Source organism: Notamacropus eugenii, chromosome 1 (genome assembly GCF_028372415.1).
Source record: "Notamacropus eugenii isolate mMacEug1 chromosome 1, mMacEug1.pri_v2, whole genome shotgun sequence".
Taxonomy (NCBI): Eukaryota; Metazoa; Chordata; class Mammalia; order Diprotodontia; family Macropodidae; genus Notamacropus; species Notamacropus eugenii.
Window position 1 is genome coordinate 463,008,487 of NC_092872.1, and position 17,289 is coordinate 463,025,775.

General features: G+C 38.1%; 1 protein-coding gene across 1 annotated transcript in view; it reads left to right on the forward strand.

The window, feature by feature from the left end:
* Positions 1-17,289, forward strand: part of LONP2 (lon peptidase 2, peroxisomal) — a 132,897-nt gene that overhangs the window by 54,000 nt on the left and 61,608 nt on the right. Inside the window, exon 8 of the mRNA XM_072632147.1 lies at positions 12,054-12,195. Coding sequence (XP_072488248.1) covers positions 12,054-12,195 — 142 coding nt within the window. The remainder of the gene's footprint in view (positions 1-12,053; positions 12,196-17,289) is intronic.

The window sequence follows — 17,289 nt, forward strand, 5'->3', positions numbered from 1 at the left end:
CTCATTAGATATTCACACTAGCAGAATGAGGCAACGTGAAGAGAAGCTGAAGACCTGACCTAGGTGTTAGGAAGATGTAGGTCCAGGTCCTGCCTCCGACATACCTGCTTTGTGACCTTAACTTCTCAGGTTAAATCCCCCTAAACCCTCAAAGCTTTAAGGCTATTAAAGAGCAGTTGCAGTTTTGCGTTTGTAGGGTTTCCTTACTATGAGTTACCTACTCCAAGTAAATCACAGATTTTTTTTTTAATTAAACATGAAATACAAATAAGTAGATTCTTTATTCCTTATAGGTGTTTTGGGGTTTTATTTTGATGGTTATCAGCAGTGGCCTAAAACCAGAAAATATTTTTAAAGATTCTTTTCTTTGAAGATACTAGTACTAGAGTAGAGAGTAAAATCATTATTTGATCATTGAGGGGCTATAAATGGTTAGCTCTTAATTTGACACTAACTAGTCCAACACATTAGAACTGTCTGTAGTTATTTCTAGAAAGCATAAAGTAAATGGTCTGGGAAAATGACAAACGTTTAACTCAAGCAAAAATTCTTGGCAATGAAGGTAGGCTTGTTTATCACATATAATATGTAAGTCAGTCAGGTAGTTCTTAGGTACCCTACCAGTGAAGGGTCATGTATGGATGAATGCTATGAGAATATAAACAGATATTGTTTTCAGCAGTGTCTTTAAAATGGATTTCAAACCAAAAATTCTTCACCTTTTTTGTATCATGGACTGCTTTGGCAGTGTGATGAAGCTTATAGAAGCCTTCTCAGAATGATGTTTATAAATGTATAAAATAGTAGTAGAAGCAGGGAACTGCTTGGACTTTCCCTCCAAACCCCTTAAAATACCTGTAAAAAATGACTAAACAAATTCTAGAGCAGCAGAAGCCACAAAATGACAAAGTAAAACCCAGCCCAAGACAATCTGGAAGGCCGACAGGAAGGGTCTATTGTACCAGGCACAGCCCAAGCTGTACCAGCATAGACAGGACTGGAGCAGGCCTCAAGGGGGTTGAGTCACTGGCAGCTGCTGCAGTTTCCAGACTTCTCAACCCACAAATGCCAAAGATAACTTCAAAGGTCAGTGAGAAAGCTCTCTCCCCTGGGTGAAAGGGGAGCATGGTCCAGCCCCAGCCCCAGCTTCTGGGTGACAGCAGCCTGGCTGCTTCTGCAGGTGGGAGAATCAAGCAGCTAATCTGGGTCGCAGTCCTGAGTGGAATTCCTGGGGTGAGAGGAGCACTGGCATGGCAGAGCTGGTAGCAGAAGAGAGGGAATCCTACTCATAGTTCCAGGGCAGAAAAGAGTGCTTGTCGTTGCTCAAAGACCAGAGTGCAGGCCGAGAGAAGTTAACATTTCTCTCTTCATTATACCACTTTGGAGGAATTGAGAACTTATGGATTCTTAGAGATATCTCTGAAAACAACTGCATAAAACCTCTGAAACTTGGGGTATTATATCTTCCACTTAACAAAGAGCTCAAAGTCAAACGATTGGCTGGAAAAATGTCCAAAAAGGGAGAAAAATAAGATTATAGAAGGTTACTTTCTTGGTGAAAAGACATTTTCTTCCATCCTTTTGGATGAGGAAAATCGAAGCATACAACTGGAGGAAGATCAAAGCACACAACGGGAGGAAGACAGCAAAGTCAAGGCTCCTACATTCAAAACCTCAAAAAAAATGAATGAAATAGTCACAGGCCATGGAAAAGCTCAAAAGGAATTTTGAAAATCAAGTAAGGGAAGCAGAGGAAAAATTGGGAAGGGAAATGAGAGCGATGCAAGAAAATCATGAAAAATGAGTCAATAACTTGCTAAAGGAGACCCCAAAAAATGCTGAAGAAAATGACATCTTTAAAAATAAACTAACCCAAATGACAAAAGACATCCAGAAAGCCAGTGAGGAGAAGAATGCCTTTAAAAGCAGAACTGGCCAGATGAGAAAGGAGGTCCAAAAGCTCACTGAAGAAAATATTACTTTAAAAATTATGGAGCAAATAGAAGCTAATGACTTTATGAGAAATCAAGAAATTATAAAATAAAACCAAAAGAATGAAAAGTAGAAGACTGTGAAATATCTCATTGGAAAAACAACTGACCTGGAAAATAGATCCAGGAGAGGTAATTTTAAAATTATTGGTCTACCTGAGAACCATGATCAAAAAAAGAGCCTAGACATCATCTTACAAGAAATTATCAAGGAAAACTGCCCTGATATTTTAGAACTAGAGGGTAAGATAGAAATTGAAAGAATCTACCAATCACCTCCTGAAAGAAATCCAGAAGAAAAACACCTAGGAATATTGTAGACAAATTCCAGAGTTCCCAAGTCAAGGAGAAAATATTACCAGCAGCCAAAAAGAAATAATTCAAGTATTATAGAAATACAATCAGGATAACACAGGATTTAACAGCTTCTACTCTAAGAGAGTGGAGGGCTTGGAATATGGTATTCAGTAGGTCAAAAGAGGTAGAATTAAAACCAAGAATCACCTACCCAGCAAAACTGAGTATAACACTTAAGGGGAAAAAATTAAATTTCAATGAAACAGAGGATTTCCAAGCATTCTTGTTGAAAAGACCAGAGCTGGATAGAAAATCTAACTTTCAAATACAAGAATCAGGAGAAACATGAAAAGGTAAATAGGAAAGAGAGGCCATAAGGAACTCATTAAAGTTGAACTATTTACTTTCCTACATGAAAGATGATACTGGTAACTCATGAGACCTTTCTCAGTATTAGGGTAGTTAGAGGGAATATGTATGTGTATGTGTATGTGTATATTATATATATGCATCTATATGTGTAGGTATGTGTGTGTGTGTGTGTGTGTGTGTGTGTGTGTGTGTGTGTGTGTGTAGATAGAGGGCACAGGATGAGCTGAATATGAAGGGATAATACCTAAAAAATAAAATTAACTGTTGAGAGGAATGTACTGGGAGAAAGAGAAGGAGAGAGATAGAATGTAGAAAATCATCTCACGTGAAGGAAGTAAGAAAGAGCTTTTACAATGAAGGGGAAGAAGGGGGAGGTGAAAGGGAAGAAATGAAACTTCCTTTCATTGGATTTGGCTTAAGGAGGGAATAACACACTCAATTAGGTATAGAAATCTATCTTAACCTACAGGAAAGTAGAGGGAAGGGATAAGGGTGGTAGGATGATAGAAGGGAAGGCAGATTGGGGGAAGGGGCAATCAGAAGCAAACACTATTGTGGGGGGACAGGTCAAGGGAGTGAATGGAATAAATGGAGGGCAGGACAGGATAAAGGAAAATGTGGTTAGTCTTTTGCAACATGACTGCTGTGGAAGTGTTTTGCATGGCTACACATGTATGACATGCATCAAATTGCTTGCTTTCTCATTGAGGGTAGGTGTGGAGGGAAGAAGGGAGAGAATGTGGAACTCAAAACCTTAAAAATGAATGTTAAAAATTGTTTTTGCATGCAACTGGGAAATAGATGTACAGGTAATGGGGTATAGAAATCTATCTTGCCCTCCCAGAAAATAGAGGGGAAAAGGATAGAAGGGGGGATAGAAGGCAGGACAGATTCAGGGAAGGGGTGGATGGGATACATGCTGTCGTGGGGAGAGGTGGGGAGAAAATTGGGAATTCAGAATCTTATGGAAATGAACATTGTAAACTTAAAATAAATATTAAATAAATGTATAAAATAAAACATATAGGATTACAAAGGAAACCAGCTAAACTGAAATACTATTACAAAATACTTTTAAAGTAAGTTCGTGAATTCCATCATATGAGACAAAACTTATGTAGTTTTTATTTGATCTGTTCTCCTGGATACTTTGTCGCAATCATTGGTGCTCTATCATGTGATGTTCAGAACAGACTGGTCTTGGCCTTGCTCTTAAAGAGTCTATACTTTAACAAATAACAGCAAACTGACTATAGAAATGAAATGTGTGTGGTACTTGTGGCTACAAGTAAATTTTTACCTGATTTTCTTTTTCTGGAAAGAAATGAAGTAAACAAATGTTTAAGTGCCTAATGTGCCAAGCACTATGCTAAGTACTTTATAAATATCTCATCTGATCCTCACTACAACTTTGGAGGGTGAGTGCTATTATTATTCTCACTTTACAATTGAAGAAACTGAGATATGCAGAGGTTAAATGATTTGTTCGAGGTCACCCAGCTAGCGAGGCCATATTTGAACTCAGATCTCCCGGATTGCAGGACCAGCGCTCTGTCCACTGTGTCACCCAGCTACCTCAAAATATCTTGTTTTAGTGATAACCAGCTGATTTTTTTGGTGGTGGTTGTGAAATTAGTTAGTAACTTATTGCTACATTATTCAAAAATCTTACTGTCATTCTAGCTCTTCTGTTTAATATGTGTTTTACATTTAGTGGGACTGAATTACATAAACATATATTCTTATTAGAGATCAGATTGGATAAAAAAGATGTTCAAATGAAATCCATATACAGAAGCAACAAATCTACCTGTTAGAATAGCTGTCTTCAAACTTTCTTGATTACTCCCCCATCAATTAAAAAATAAAAACAACCTTTTGAGCAAAGACTTCCAATATATGTGTGCTTTTAAATTATATTCATGTGTTAATATACTAATATGTACATTGCATAATACACAAAAATAGAAATTAAAAAGAATATGATAAAATGTACAATTATTTCTTTTCAAAATATGTTAATGGCACCAAAACCTTTTTCCTTTCACTAAAAATATTGTTAGCAATATCTTTACTGAGAACACTAGGATTGAATATGCTTTACTATTTTTAAAAATCTGGCATTTAACACTATGATAAAGCAATTGAGAGACGTCTGGTTCAGAGTTTAGTTCGTTTCAGTACTTGGTTTTAATGTTTGATCTGACTGAAGAGGCCACCTTTCCAAGCTACATAGATCAACATGGACAAAGTCTTTCATTGGCTGCCCTTATTAAATCCTGCTGTTCATTTTTGGGGGGCCGTATTCCAAGACAAAGATTTTTATTGAAATTCAGGTAGCAAATTTCCATCTTCTTTGATGTCAGTTGTATTGTTGTTGGGTTTGTTTTTTTTTTAACAAATAAGTTAAAAAACAACTGTGTTCAAACAAGTATATACCGGATAAATTGGAAATAATCAGCAGAGGGAAAACTCTAGAATTAAGAGGGATCAGCAAAGGCTTCATGTAGGAGGTGGGGTTTTAAATGGAACTTGAAAGAAGCCAGAGAAGCCAGGAGGCAGAGATGAGAAGGGAGAGCATTCCAGGCATGAGGACAGCCAGTGAAAATGTTTGTTAATTGATATAGCTGAAAGGGCCCTATACATGGAATCAGAAAACCTATATTCAACTCTTAGTTCTGATACATTGCTACCAATATATTACTGGGCAAGTCACTTCACAGCTTTGGTTCTTAGTATACTTATCCCTAATGTGAGGATGATCATTTTTTAAGTCATCAGAAGTGCCCTGTTCTAAATCCTATATAATATTAATCAAAATCTTGTTTTCTTATAGCTCTTCAAGTGGTTCTAAATGCATCTAATATCTAATCATTCTAGAACCCAATGTAACATTCTTTGTCTTGCCATTTGGAGATCATGGGAGCTTTTATTAAATTCCAATTTACTACATCTTACTGCTTTCTCAGCCTTATAATACAAAACATGAAATTACTTTGGCATGCCTTGATAGAAGCAATCACTGCCCTTTGTAAGTACTTCTAAATGATCACTAAAACAATTGGTTCTTTGCTGGCAATTAACACTAAACTTAGACATCAGTAGTTATGAAGTCCTAGATTCCCAACTTTGAAAACGGAGACATTTTCCCACCTCTACCTGTTCTTCAGACATTTTGTTATTTTTTCTATTCTTCACATTTCCTTAAGGAATACTAATTGTAGTTTGATGATCAAACCTATAAAACCATTCAGCCTACTGCCAACTAATTTATGTGTTCTTGGAGACAAACTCACCAAAGGCAGTCATTTACTTTCTATCTATACATTGACCTTGGACTTCAATTCTTTCTCAACCATATTTATTCTTCATTCTCCTAATAGATAGAGACATTGGAAGTAAAACAGATGTTGAATAATTTCAGCTTTCTGTTAAGCAATGTCAAGTACTTACCTAGTACAAAGAAAACTGAGAATTTGAAGCCTCATGTAAAAATTTAAATAGGAAAGAAAATGTTTGGTATTGGGAGATGTAATATCTCATTCAAGGAACAATGAGGAGGCCAGTGTCACTGGATTGCTGAATATATGGGGGCAATGTAATATGTAAGAAGACTAAAAAGGAGGGAGCAGTGTACCAGGTTGTGAAGGTATTTGAACACCAAACAATTTTATATTTGATCCTGGAGATGATGGGGAGACACTAGAATTTATTGAGTGGGATGATGTGCTCAGACCTGCACTTTAGGAAAAGCCCTTTGACAGTCAGAAAATGTCAATCTACATATAAAATATTAATAAAATTTGATTTTTTATTTTAATATAAAGAGTAAATGTTCTGACTTTCTTCCCATTTCCCATTAGATCATCTTACCTACCCTACTTTGGAAGCCACTCTTCTAAGACAGTATCTTCAAACAAGTGCAAAGTCCTTTGGGTTTAACTCTCCTAATAACTAGGAAAAAAAATGTGTTAACACTTAATATGTGACTAGAGTAGAAGTCTTTCTCCAGTCCAGATCTCTGATTTCATTGACCTGAAGGAGCTGATACCCTTCCCAAAGTTGTACTCTTAACAATATATCAGATAGATGAAACCCATGACCTCATTTCAACTCACTACTTCTTTAAAAATAAACACAGATTTAGATCTAGAAGGGACCTTAATTTGCTCATCTGTAGCATTTAGGGAGCTGGACCAGAATTCTGAGGTCTCAGGAGGTGAAGTGATTTAAATCGACCAAATCTCTTTTTGTGAACTGTTCTGCTGTGGAAAATGAGAAAAACTAGACTAGTAAGTATCTTACTTTGCTCAATATTGGACCTCAGCTAGCAGGAATTTGGTCTGAGTCAGGTCCAGCCTGTTGTCACGTAGGTTAGTGGCAAAACCAGAATTGTTCTCAGGTCCTCCAATTCCAAATCCAGTAGTCTTTCCAGGTTACCACGTTACCTATTTCATAGTGCTTTCAGCAAACTGAACCATCTTGTCATAGTAATCTTTTCTATAAAACTCTAGATTTGTATAAGACTACTGACTCATCTTCAACACATTCTCAGCTGCTATTTTTCTGAGGATGGAACGACAATTTCCCTACTTACAAGATTGGTGGTGTACATTTGTGAAAGTAACAAACTGGAATTAGAAATACATTTAATGACTGTAGAACATTGAGTGCTTGTTGGAGTCCTAAAATATTTATAGGAGCTTGCGCAGTTTGAATAATGCTGAGATTGGGGCTGATTTCTGTACCTTATTCAAGAAATCACAGATCCCCTTTGAAGTGGTCATGAGAGATAATGTTCCAGGACCTCTAAAGAGGTATAAAGGCATTAATGAAGTGACACTAATACCCTCTCCCATAAAACATCCTTTTGTGCCCCCTTAATAAGAGTGATTGAATTGTACTTTGGACATATATTTGATCTGCTGCAGGTATGTGTGTGTGTGTATTTAGAAACAGACTTTTGTTTGGGACATCAAATAATTATCACACCTTTGTTATGTGCTTGACATTATGTTTGGTACTGAGAGTTAAAGGTATAGTCTCTGCTACTTGAGAATATCAGACATCCATATGAGCATTGCTAAATTCCAAAGAAGGGGTTGAAACAATAATGACTACAGTATTTCAAAGAAGGAAAAGGATGCTTCCAGCCAAAGTGATCAGAGATCGTCACTTCATGGAGCAGCTAGGATTTGCTCCAAGACTTGACAGATGGATAGAACTGTACAGGGAGGATATTCCAGGTAAGGTCATAAAATCGAAGATGAAGAGAAGGGACTTAGGAGACCATCAAACCCAACCCCTTCCTCATTTTACAAATAAGGAAACTGAGGCATTAAAGTTACATGATTTGGCTAGAGCAGGGATGGGGAACCTGCAGCTTTAAGGCTACGTGTGACCATCTAGGTTACTAAGTGCAACCCTTTGACTGAATTCAAACTTCACAGAACAAATCCCCTTAAATGAAAGGATTTGTTTTGTAAAACTTGGACTTAGTCAAAAGGCCCTATCCATTGACCTAGAAGGCCACATCTGGCTTCTAGACCAAAGGTTCCCTGCCCCTGGTAGAATCACATAACTTTAGTAAGCATCTGAGGTAGGATTTGAACTCAGGTCTTCCTGACACCAATCCCAGCACTCTACAAACTGCTTCACCTGTCTTATGAGTATCTGAGCAGAGCTACAGAAGAGGGAAAATACAGGACCTCTACTGCATATTAAAGTTGGTGAAGTAAATTGGGACCATGAGTTTGCACTTTATTCTGTGTATAGTAGGGAGAACTGAAAGGTTGTGACTAGGTAGATCGGCATTATAGTGAGGGCTCTGTGTGTGTGTGTGTATGTGTGACATGCATCTCACTATAGTGTCTATATAAACATATATATGTGTATATCGTATTTAATAACCTTTTCTGCAAGAAGGAAAGGTCACTACATAAGTGACCTGTAAAGGAAGTGAGATGTAAATGCATTTTACTTCTCTACAGTTGTCTCACTATAATCATACTCCATGTTCGCATAATACTTTCAAGATTTATAAAGTGATTTCATTCTAACACAGTAAGTGTAGGTACTGTCAGTAATAGCATCTCCATTTTATTAATGAGGAAACTGAGATTCACGTTGTTCAGGAGACCTGTATGCTGCATGCAACTAGTAAGTCACAGAATGGGAATTGAACCCAGGTCTTCCATCACCAAAATCAGTGTTTTTTCCATCTTTGCCCTACTTTGTTATTGTTATTCAGTAGTGTCCAACTCTTTGTGACCCCTTTTGGGTTTTTGTTTTTATTTTTTGGCAGAAGATAATGAAGTGGTTTGCCATTTCCATCTTCAGCCCATTTTACAGGTGAGAAAAGTGAGGCAAACAGGCTTAAGTGACTTGCCCAGGTCACACAGCTAGTAAGGGTCTCTAAGGCCAGATTTGAACTCAAGTCTTCCTGACCTAGGCCTGACAGTCTTATCTACTGCACCAACTAGCTGCCCTTGCCCTGCTACTTCCTGAGAAATAAACTTTTAAGCAAATGATTATAAAGACTTCACTTTTCTATACAACTCCTAATTTCCCATATCCCAATAAACATGAATTTGCTCCTCTCTTCTGATTGGACAGTCTTTACAGCATCTGATTCTGTACATTTGTCACCTTTACTGGATATGGAAGCATCTGCATGATGTCAGGCTTACTTGTCCCTTCCCAGGCCATACTGTTTACTCTGACTGGCATCTTACAGATCATGTGACAGACAGTGTTTGGATCTATTTTGTGTTCCTCAAGAGATGGCTGCTGCAGTTCACTACATTGTGTAGCTGCATCCTCTGAGCAGTCAGCATTTTCTGCTTTTTTAGCAACAATATTTGGTTTGGGTGTGACTTAGGCTACAAGAAAGTCATAAAAGTTAGCAAACTGTCAGTTTAAAAGTTTGTCCAGCTCTCTGATTTCACTCCCTTTCTTTCCTTACTTCTACTTCCACTTATTGTATTGATAATGTATTTTTGCTTATTGTTCATATAATTTTTCTTCTTTGTGGGAAGATTTTCCCTACCTGTTAATGGGCCTGCCCATTAAGGGGAATTTAATTAGGGAAGATTTGTAAGAAGGCCCAGACCTTTCATTAATGAGGCACTGGTTCTCAAGAGTTGTGATGCCCTCTGGCTCTGAATAATGTATAAGTATTCTGAGGTGAGGTTTTACTTTGGGGCTCATTGACTGGAAGTGTTTGTTTAGCCAGACAAGACTCTGGGCAGCCACTAAGGAGCCCCCAGCTTTGAAAACCCAAATGTTGGCTAGATCCGCAGTTCCCCAGTGAGAGGTGCTTTGCAGTGAGACATCCCACACACACAGTTCATCCACAGTGGTAACACCAGAGTCCCCGTTACTCTTCAGGGATGAGTTGTGGCAGTGGAGAATGTGCTCAGGCTGGATCAGCAGTTTCCTGACCTAGACCTGAATTCTTCAGATAATAAGAGTGGAGGAGATACAGCAAGCAAAGGACATTATATTCCTCCTCATTTAAGGAACAGAGAAGCTTCTAAGGAATTCTGTGATAAAGATAAGTTCAGGTTGGAATTCTGGTAAAGATAAGGGTGCATATAGCAATTTTGGCTCTCGTTGATACGAGAGGGAAGTCCAATTTCAGTGATCGTGAAAGTGGATTAAGAGGAAGATTTGATGATTGTGGAAGAAGTGACTATGATGGTATTGGCAGTCATTGTGACAGAAGTGGCTTTGGCAAATTTGAACGAAGTGGGAATAGTCAATGGTCTGATAAATCAGACGAGGATGACTGGTCAAAACCACTTGCACCAAGTGATCTCTTGAAGCAGGAACTCTTCTCTAGAGAAAACACTGGAAATAACTTTGAGAAATATGATGACATTCCTGTTGAGGCAACAGGCAACAACTGTCCCCCACACATTGAAAGTTTTAGCGACATTGAGATGGGAGAAATTATCATGGGGGATATTATACTTACTCCTTACACTCATCCTACTCCAGTGCAGAAACATACTATTCCTATTATCAAAGAAAAAAGAGAGTTGATGGCTTGCACCCAAACAGGATCTGGAAAAACTGCTGCATTTCTTCTGCCAATTTTGAGAAAACCCAAATGTTGGTGCTTCTCTCTGTGGTAACTACGTATGTATGTATGTATGTACGTATGTATGTAATGGTCAGACAGTTATCTGTCTGTTGATCTTGATTTCTCTTATTTTCTCTGAAGTTCAGGGTGCTGACTTTTTCCCCTGAACTAAGTGAATGATATATATACATATGCTTGATTAAAGTGATTGTTGACCCCCTCAAAAGTTGCCTTTCCTTTTAGAAAAACAGATCTAAGAACCTGTGATAGCAGTCCCCCTGTATATGTTGAGGTGCTTGCTTTTACACTTGCCTATTACTTAGAATCTTCAAGAGGTACCTTGGGAAGTTGTGCACATGGTCAGTCACACAGCAAGTATATGCAGAGGCAGGCCACCCCACCATTGACTGGCTGCACCTCCTTTCAAGTTTTTCGTTTGCTTTGTTAAAAGAGTACTTTTTAAAATTTTGGTAGATTTATTCATATTTCTTGTTATATGCTATACCTGTAAAGATAGTGTAGATGACTCTTTTCCAAAAGTGACCAAATAGTCCATGGTATTTTAATGTTCACTCATGAGTCTGGCTGTATTTGGATGTATCAAGTAGCTCATATAGGTAGAAATGGTAGTTTTATTAAGTAGGTCAGAATTAGTAGAATTTGGACCTTTGATTGGTCCCCATATCCTATCAGTATATTACATATTTTTTTTCAGATCAGCATACAATAATCATTTAAAATGAAAATTTTGGAAAAGTGCATTTTCAGTAATTCACAGTTAAACAAATCCTACCTCTTGAAGTAGGCCTAACATGCTCATTGAATTTTAAGGGACCTTACTAGAGGAACACTATCTTCAGTACATACTGGCAACTGTTCAGTATCTTATATTCCTAAAAAGTTATTTGAGGTACTGAGAAGATAAGTGACTTACTTAAAGCCACACAGTCATTATGTGTCAGAGTGAACCTGGGTCATTCTGACTCCTCTTGGTAATAAAACTGAATTTTTATTCATCATATTTGGTTCTCCAAAGCCTGTTATGTCACCTGGTATGTAATAGGCTCTTAATAAATGTTTTCTGGTTAACTGTTTGTATCAAATACAATTACTTGTATACTACAAATAAATGGTCAGGAAGAATTAAACTTTGTACCTTTGCTATTTTAGTATTACTATAGTAAGTTCTCAGAGTACTCTCTGAAAGCTGGGTGGTTTTATTCTAGTCCTAAATGAATGATTTCTAAAAGCTCTGTTCTTACCTTCTGACATCTCATTGTTTGGAATCTGCTATTTCTTCCCAATAGGCGCACCTATGTTGGCAGCATGCCTGGTCGTATAATCAATGGCTTGAAGACTGTTGGAGTCAACAACCCAGTGTTCCTGTTAGATGAGGTTGATAAATTGGGCAAAAGTCTGCAGGGAGACCCTGCTGCCGCCCTGCTCGAGGTAAGTCTTAGAAGGAGTCAATCTACAAATCTCAGCTAAGAAATGTAGAGGATAAGGGATCAAGTTCATAGAGTACGAATTTTGTAATAAAGACACCATATATGTTTTGGTGTAGGTATAAGGAACAATTTTCCATAAATGAAAAAAATCCTTCTGTTTTTTGCATAGGTCCTATATTCCTAGTGAATTTGACCTTGATGACATTTAGAGTTTACATAGCTTGATTCACAGTGAAGCCTGAAACCAGGAGAAATCTAAGTAAACATGACCTTTACTTTCACTTAGTTCTTTTGCTGAATTCTAAACAGCTTATTATCTGCTACATTTGCATTGTGGGAAAATCTTTTTCTTGTCTGACTTGAGTCATTACCTAAATAGCAATCTAAAGGTTGTTTGTTCTAAGAACTGTCATTAATCTGGTGATCTCAAAGAGTCTGAGGTGTTGTGGCAGTCACAGAGGACCTGACTCACAAAATGAGTTGGGGTAGCGTTGGACTAAGACACACAGCTGCTCAATGCTGACTTGTTCTTTAGCAACTCTTTGTAGACACCATTAGTTTTTCCCTAGTTAACTTGGAAGAACCATATCTTTTTACCTCTTACCCATAGCCTAGAACAGTATCAGACCTTAGTAAACGTTCATTAGATAAATGATTGATTAGTAAGGCATATCTTTTCTTTACTGAACATTCCGGTCTTGGAACAGTAATATTAATAACTTATGAAGATTTTAAAAGATGCTGACCATCTGCATTATAGGTAGAATATGGCAAGTTTTCAAATTCAGTTTGTAAAATGATAGTTTTTGTGTTGGTCAGGAGTTTGTCTCTGCTTCTCCCATTTGTCTTCTCTATGGTATTATAATCATATGGTTGGCCTAGATGAGGAAGGACTTTTTATCTGTCCTATAAAACCCTAGTTTGGACCTTTTTTTTTTTCTTAACCACTGTGAGGCAGCAGTTAGGTTATCTAGGTCTCTGCCTCAAGGTCTAATTTCCTCTGTGTTTCTGTGAGGAGTCACATCATGACCCAGGGGAAGTAGATTCATTGCAGTGGAAGAATGCTGAACTGGGAGTCAAACCTGGCTTCCAATTCCTCTTCTGTCCTCTGCTTTGCTGTGTGACCTTAAGCAAGTTCTTAACCTTTCTCATCCCCAGTTTTTTCATATGTAAATGAGAGAGTTGGAATATGTGACCTCTGAAATCATTTCTAGTAGTAGATCTGTGATCTCATTCTTTATATAACTATAAAAAAATCATGTAGTAACTTATTAAGCACTCAGAAAACTTTTACCAAGAATCTAACTCGTATTGGGACATTATGTAGGTCTGGTAGGTGTTTCTGTTATGGCATCATGTTCTGCAATGCTATATGGTATTTGAAGATATATTCCAATCCTGATATATTTAAAAAGCATTGTTTTGGACAGACCTAAAACCATTCAACTGAGCATTCACAAACAGCAGGTGACAGCTGAGCCCCTAATACATCCTGCTAATATAGGTACAGAAGCAACTGCCCTTTCATGCCAGGTCATCTTATCTGACACAGGATATAGAATCAGATAAAAGAATTCAGCCTCAAAGTGTGAATTTAAAACTGACATTCATATGGGACCACACATTCATCACATTTGAAACTTTGTTACATAACAGACATCATAGTGATGAAATTGAAATTGTTACTGCATCCACTTTAATCACTAACTGCTTCTGATAACCAGGAGCTATCAAAAATAAAATTAAAATTTGACAAATATTTATTAGTAAGTGCCAGAATTTTGTGATAGATGCTGGGGATAGAAAGACAAAAATCAGATCCAAGGCATTGCTGGCAATACAAAAAAAAAAAAAAGGCAAAAACATAAAAAGCTTCCCTATCCTTACATATAAATGAATAGGTACTTGCAAGATAATGTAGAATATAAGGGAAAATAACCTTAGTAGTAAAGCTCAACTATGGGGAGGGAGAAGGTACAGCAGGGGGGATAGCAAGGCTTTTTATAGAAGATGGCATTTGAGCTGAGTCTTGAAAGGAGCCAGGGATTTCAGGAGGTGGAGATGAGGGAGAGAGAGAGAGCATTCCAGGCATGGGGGAATAGTGAGTGCAATTGACAGAGATGGGAGATGCAGTGTTGTATGCTGGGGAAGACAGGCTGGCATTGCTGGCATGGCAGGGAGGGAAAGGGTGTGAAAGGACCAGGTTGGAAGAGACTTAAATACCAAAAAAAGAAATTTATATTTAATCCTAGAGATATTAGGGATCCTCAGGAGTTTATTGTTCAGGAAGGTAACATATTCAGACTTATGCTTTAGGAAAATCACTTTAGCAGCTGTGTGGAGGATAGATTTAAGTGAGGAGAGATGAGCCATGGAACCCACATTGAAGACTCTTATAATATGTCAGTTGAGAGGAGATGAATGCCTGAGCTTGGGGACATGGGCTAAGTGAATGGAGAGAAGGGGTCACATACAATAGATGTTGTAGAAGTAAAAATGACAATTATTATGTCTGTGGGGTAAATGAAGAGTGAAGATTTGAAGAGGATGCCAAGGTTATGAACCTAGAAGAGTGGGAAGATAATGGTTCCCTGGACAATAATAGGGAAGTTGAGAAGAAGGGAGGGTTTGGAAAGAGATTGAGTTCTAATTGGAAATATTGAGTTTGGGATATTCCAGGGGACATCCAGGTTGAAATGTCCAGTAGAGATCTGAAGCTGTGGATTTGGAGCTTAGGTGTGATACTAAGACTGGATAGTCAGATAAGGGGGTTGTTTGCATTGAGATAATAATCCACACATAGGAGCTCTGACATCACTGAGTTAAATTATATAAGAAAAAGAGAAGGTCCATGATAGAGCCTTGGAGGATACCTCACAGTTCAGCAATGGAGACTAAGAAGGAACAGTCAGAGGAGAACAAGAGAGGACTGTCATGAAAACTTATTGTCTACTAAGAACTTAGACAAATTAGACCATGAAGGTAAAGGGGGTATCCTCACAAAATGCTAAGAGAAATATGGTAGGGGTTGTTTCCATTTGCCAGAAGTACAGATGTGGAAGGGTAACTGGAGGCAATAGGGAAGGTTTTTTTTGAGCAGGTAGTGACTGAGCCCCAGGGTCTTAGAGGAAGGGAAGATCTTAACAGGAATTTATTGCAGAAATGGTGGACATGGCAATTTGTCTGAAATAGCTCAGGAGAACAGGATTAGTCTAAAGTAAGGTTGGAAAAGTTGGTTTCAAGCACATTGTAGAGAGCCTGAAGGTCCAGGCCTGGTTTGCACTTTGAATATTCAGGAGACACTGAGGAGCCTCTGGAATTTTTTATCAAATTCTACCCAACAAGCATTATTTATCCAGCACCCACAACCACAAGGCACCATGCAAAGGCTATCAGAGCCAAGAACTTGCCAATCAGTAGTTCAGATGAAATAGTAATAATAATCTAGAATTTTCTGGAGGTTGGATTCAGGAGAGTGTATGGAAAAATCCACCATATCTTTAGCCATGACACTTGGCCATCCTGTGACAACTGGCCTTCTTCCTCTTAGTACACCTTACCTGGTTTATGTGACCCAGGGAGAGATAGACCTGTCCTGGAGGTCAGTCTCCTCATCATTAAGTCTCAGTGAGTTTCTAAATAAGCTCGCCCTGCCTGTAGGCAGGCTTCTCTGCTGAGGCTCAGTGTTTATACATGCAGGCCTTGTTTGGTTCTTGTGCTTCTGTGGAGTCACTGCTCAAGTAAAACAGGACGTCTTCCTATTTCCAGTTACTGTCGTCAACAAGGGAATATTTATTCTATATTTAGATGACCTCTGTTCAAAGTTAGTTGAGAGGAGATAGAAATGGCTCCAACTACTTGAAAGTAAGTGTTTGTAAGCAGGGAAATCAGAACAAGTCTATAGGCAGGCAATTATGTTTTCCTGGGGTTCAGTCAGTTTGCTAGTAATAAAATATTGGATACAGAGCTGTCTTTGTGTGCGTTTGATCACTCAGCAGGAAATTACAGAGCTGTTATTTTGCCCTAAAGTGTTCGTTTTGCATTAGATATATTAGATTTTTCCATCTTTATAATCTTTATAATCAGTCTTTGCTGTTTAAGTAAATCAGTGAAATAATTTTGACTATAAATACTCTATAAAGGAGGCTAGCACTGCTAATTGACTTTGAGAAGAATTTTTTTCAAATCTATGTAATATGGAGCTCCTCAAATAACAAATAAATCCTTGTTCTGCATAGAATTTCCTTTTTTGAAAAAAGTGAAATACACACCTTAACTTTAATTGTGTTAGTAAGTCTATTAGCACCTGCTGTCAATGTACCCCAGACCCTCAACATTTTGTTTTCCTCACCTGGGATAGTCTAGCTTGAATTATCCGGAGAGAGCTGAACCAGGGAAAGCTAAAATTTTAATTCTTCCAAACTAGTCCTGAGATTAGAAAAAAATTCTATTTAAATTATCCCTAGCTTTTTAACTCAACCATCTGCCAAGGCCCTAGATAAGAAAGTATGCAAACTACTTTCGTTGCCCTTCTACCTCCCTTTTGGCATCCCTCTCCTGCCTTCTGTCTTCTCTCTTCTCTCCTCTGATCCCAAGAGTGATGAACTAAGTCACGAGTCTTGGGTGGGTCCTGGCTGTAGTGCTCAGTACCGGGCACCCATGTGGCCTCTCTAAGTTTCCATTTCCTATTTGTGAAATGAGAGTCAGGCAAATGTTAACTATTTCATAGGAATTACTTTGAAGGAAAAACATTAGGCTTAAAAATGCTTTAAAAAATAGTAATGATATAGTGGAAAGAACGCAGAACTTCAGAGTCACCGAACCTAGTTTTCAATGACAGCTTCATTTTTGGCCTGGGTGTTTGGGGCAAGAAACGGAACCTCTCTGGCACTTAATTCTCTAATCTGGAAAAATGAGGAGAATAGGTGGGAGGATCTCTGAGGCCTCTTCCAGATCTAATCTTCTAACCTGGATCCCCGATACTGTCCTGACCTGTATATTTTTTTAATGTGATCCCTGTAAAAACTCCCTTTCCCTTAGAATTTTTTCAGCTAGATGTTTGTCTGATTAAAATAATTCACACTCAGGTACCCAC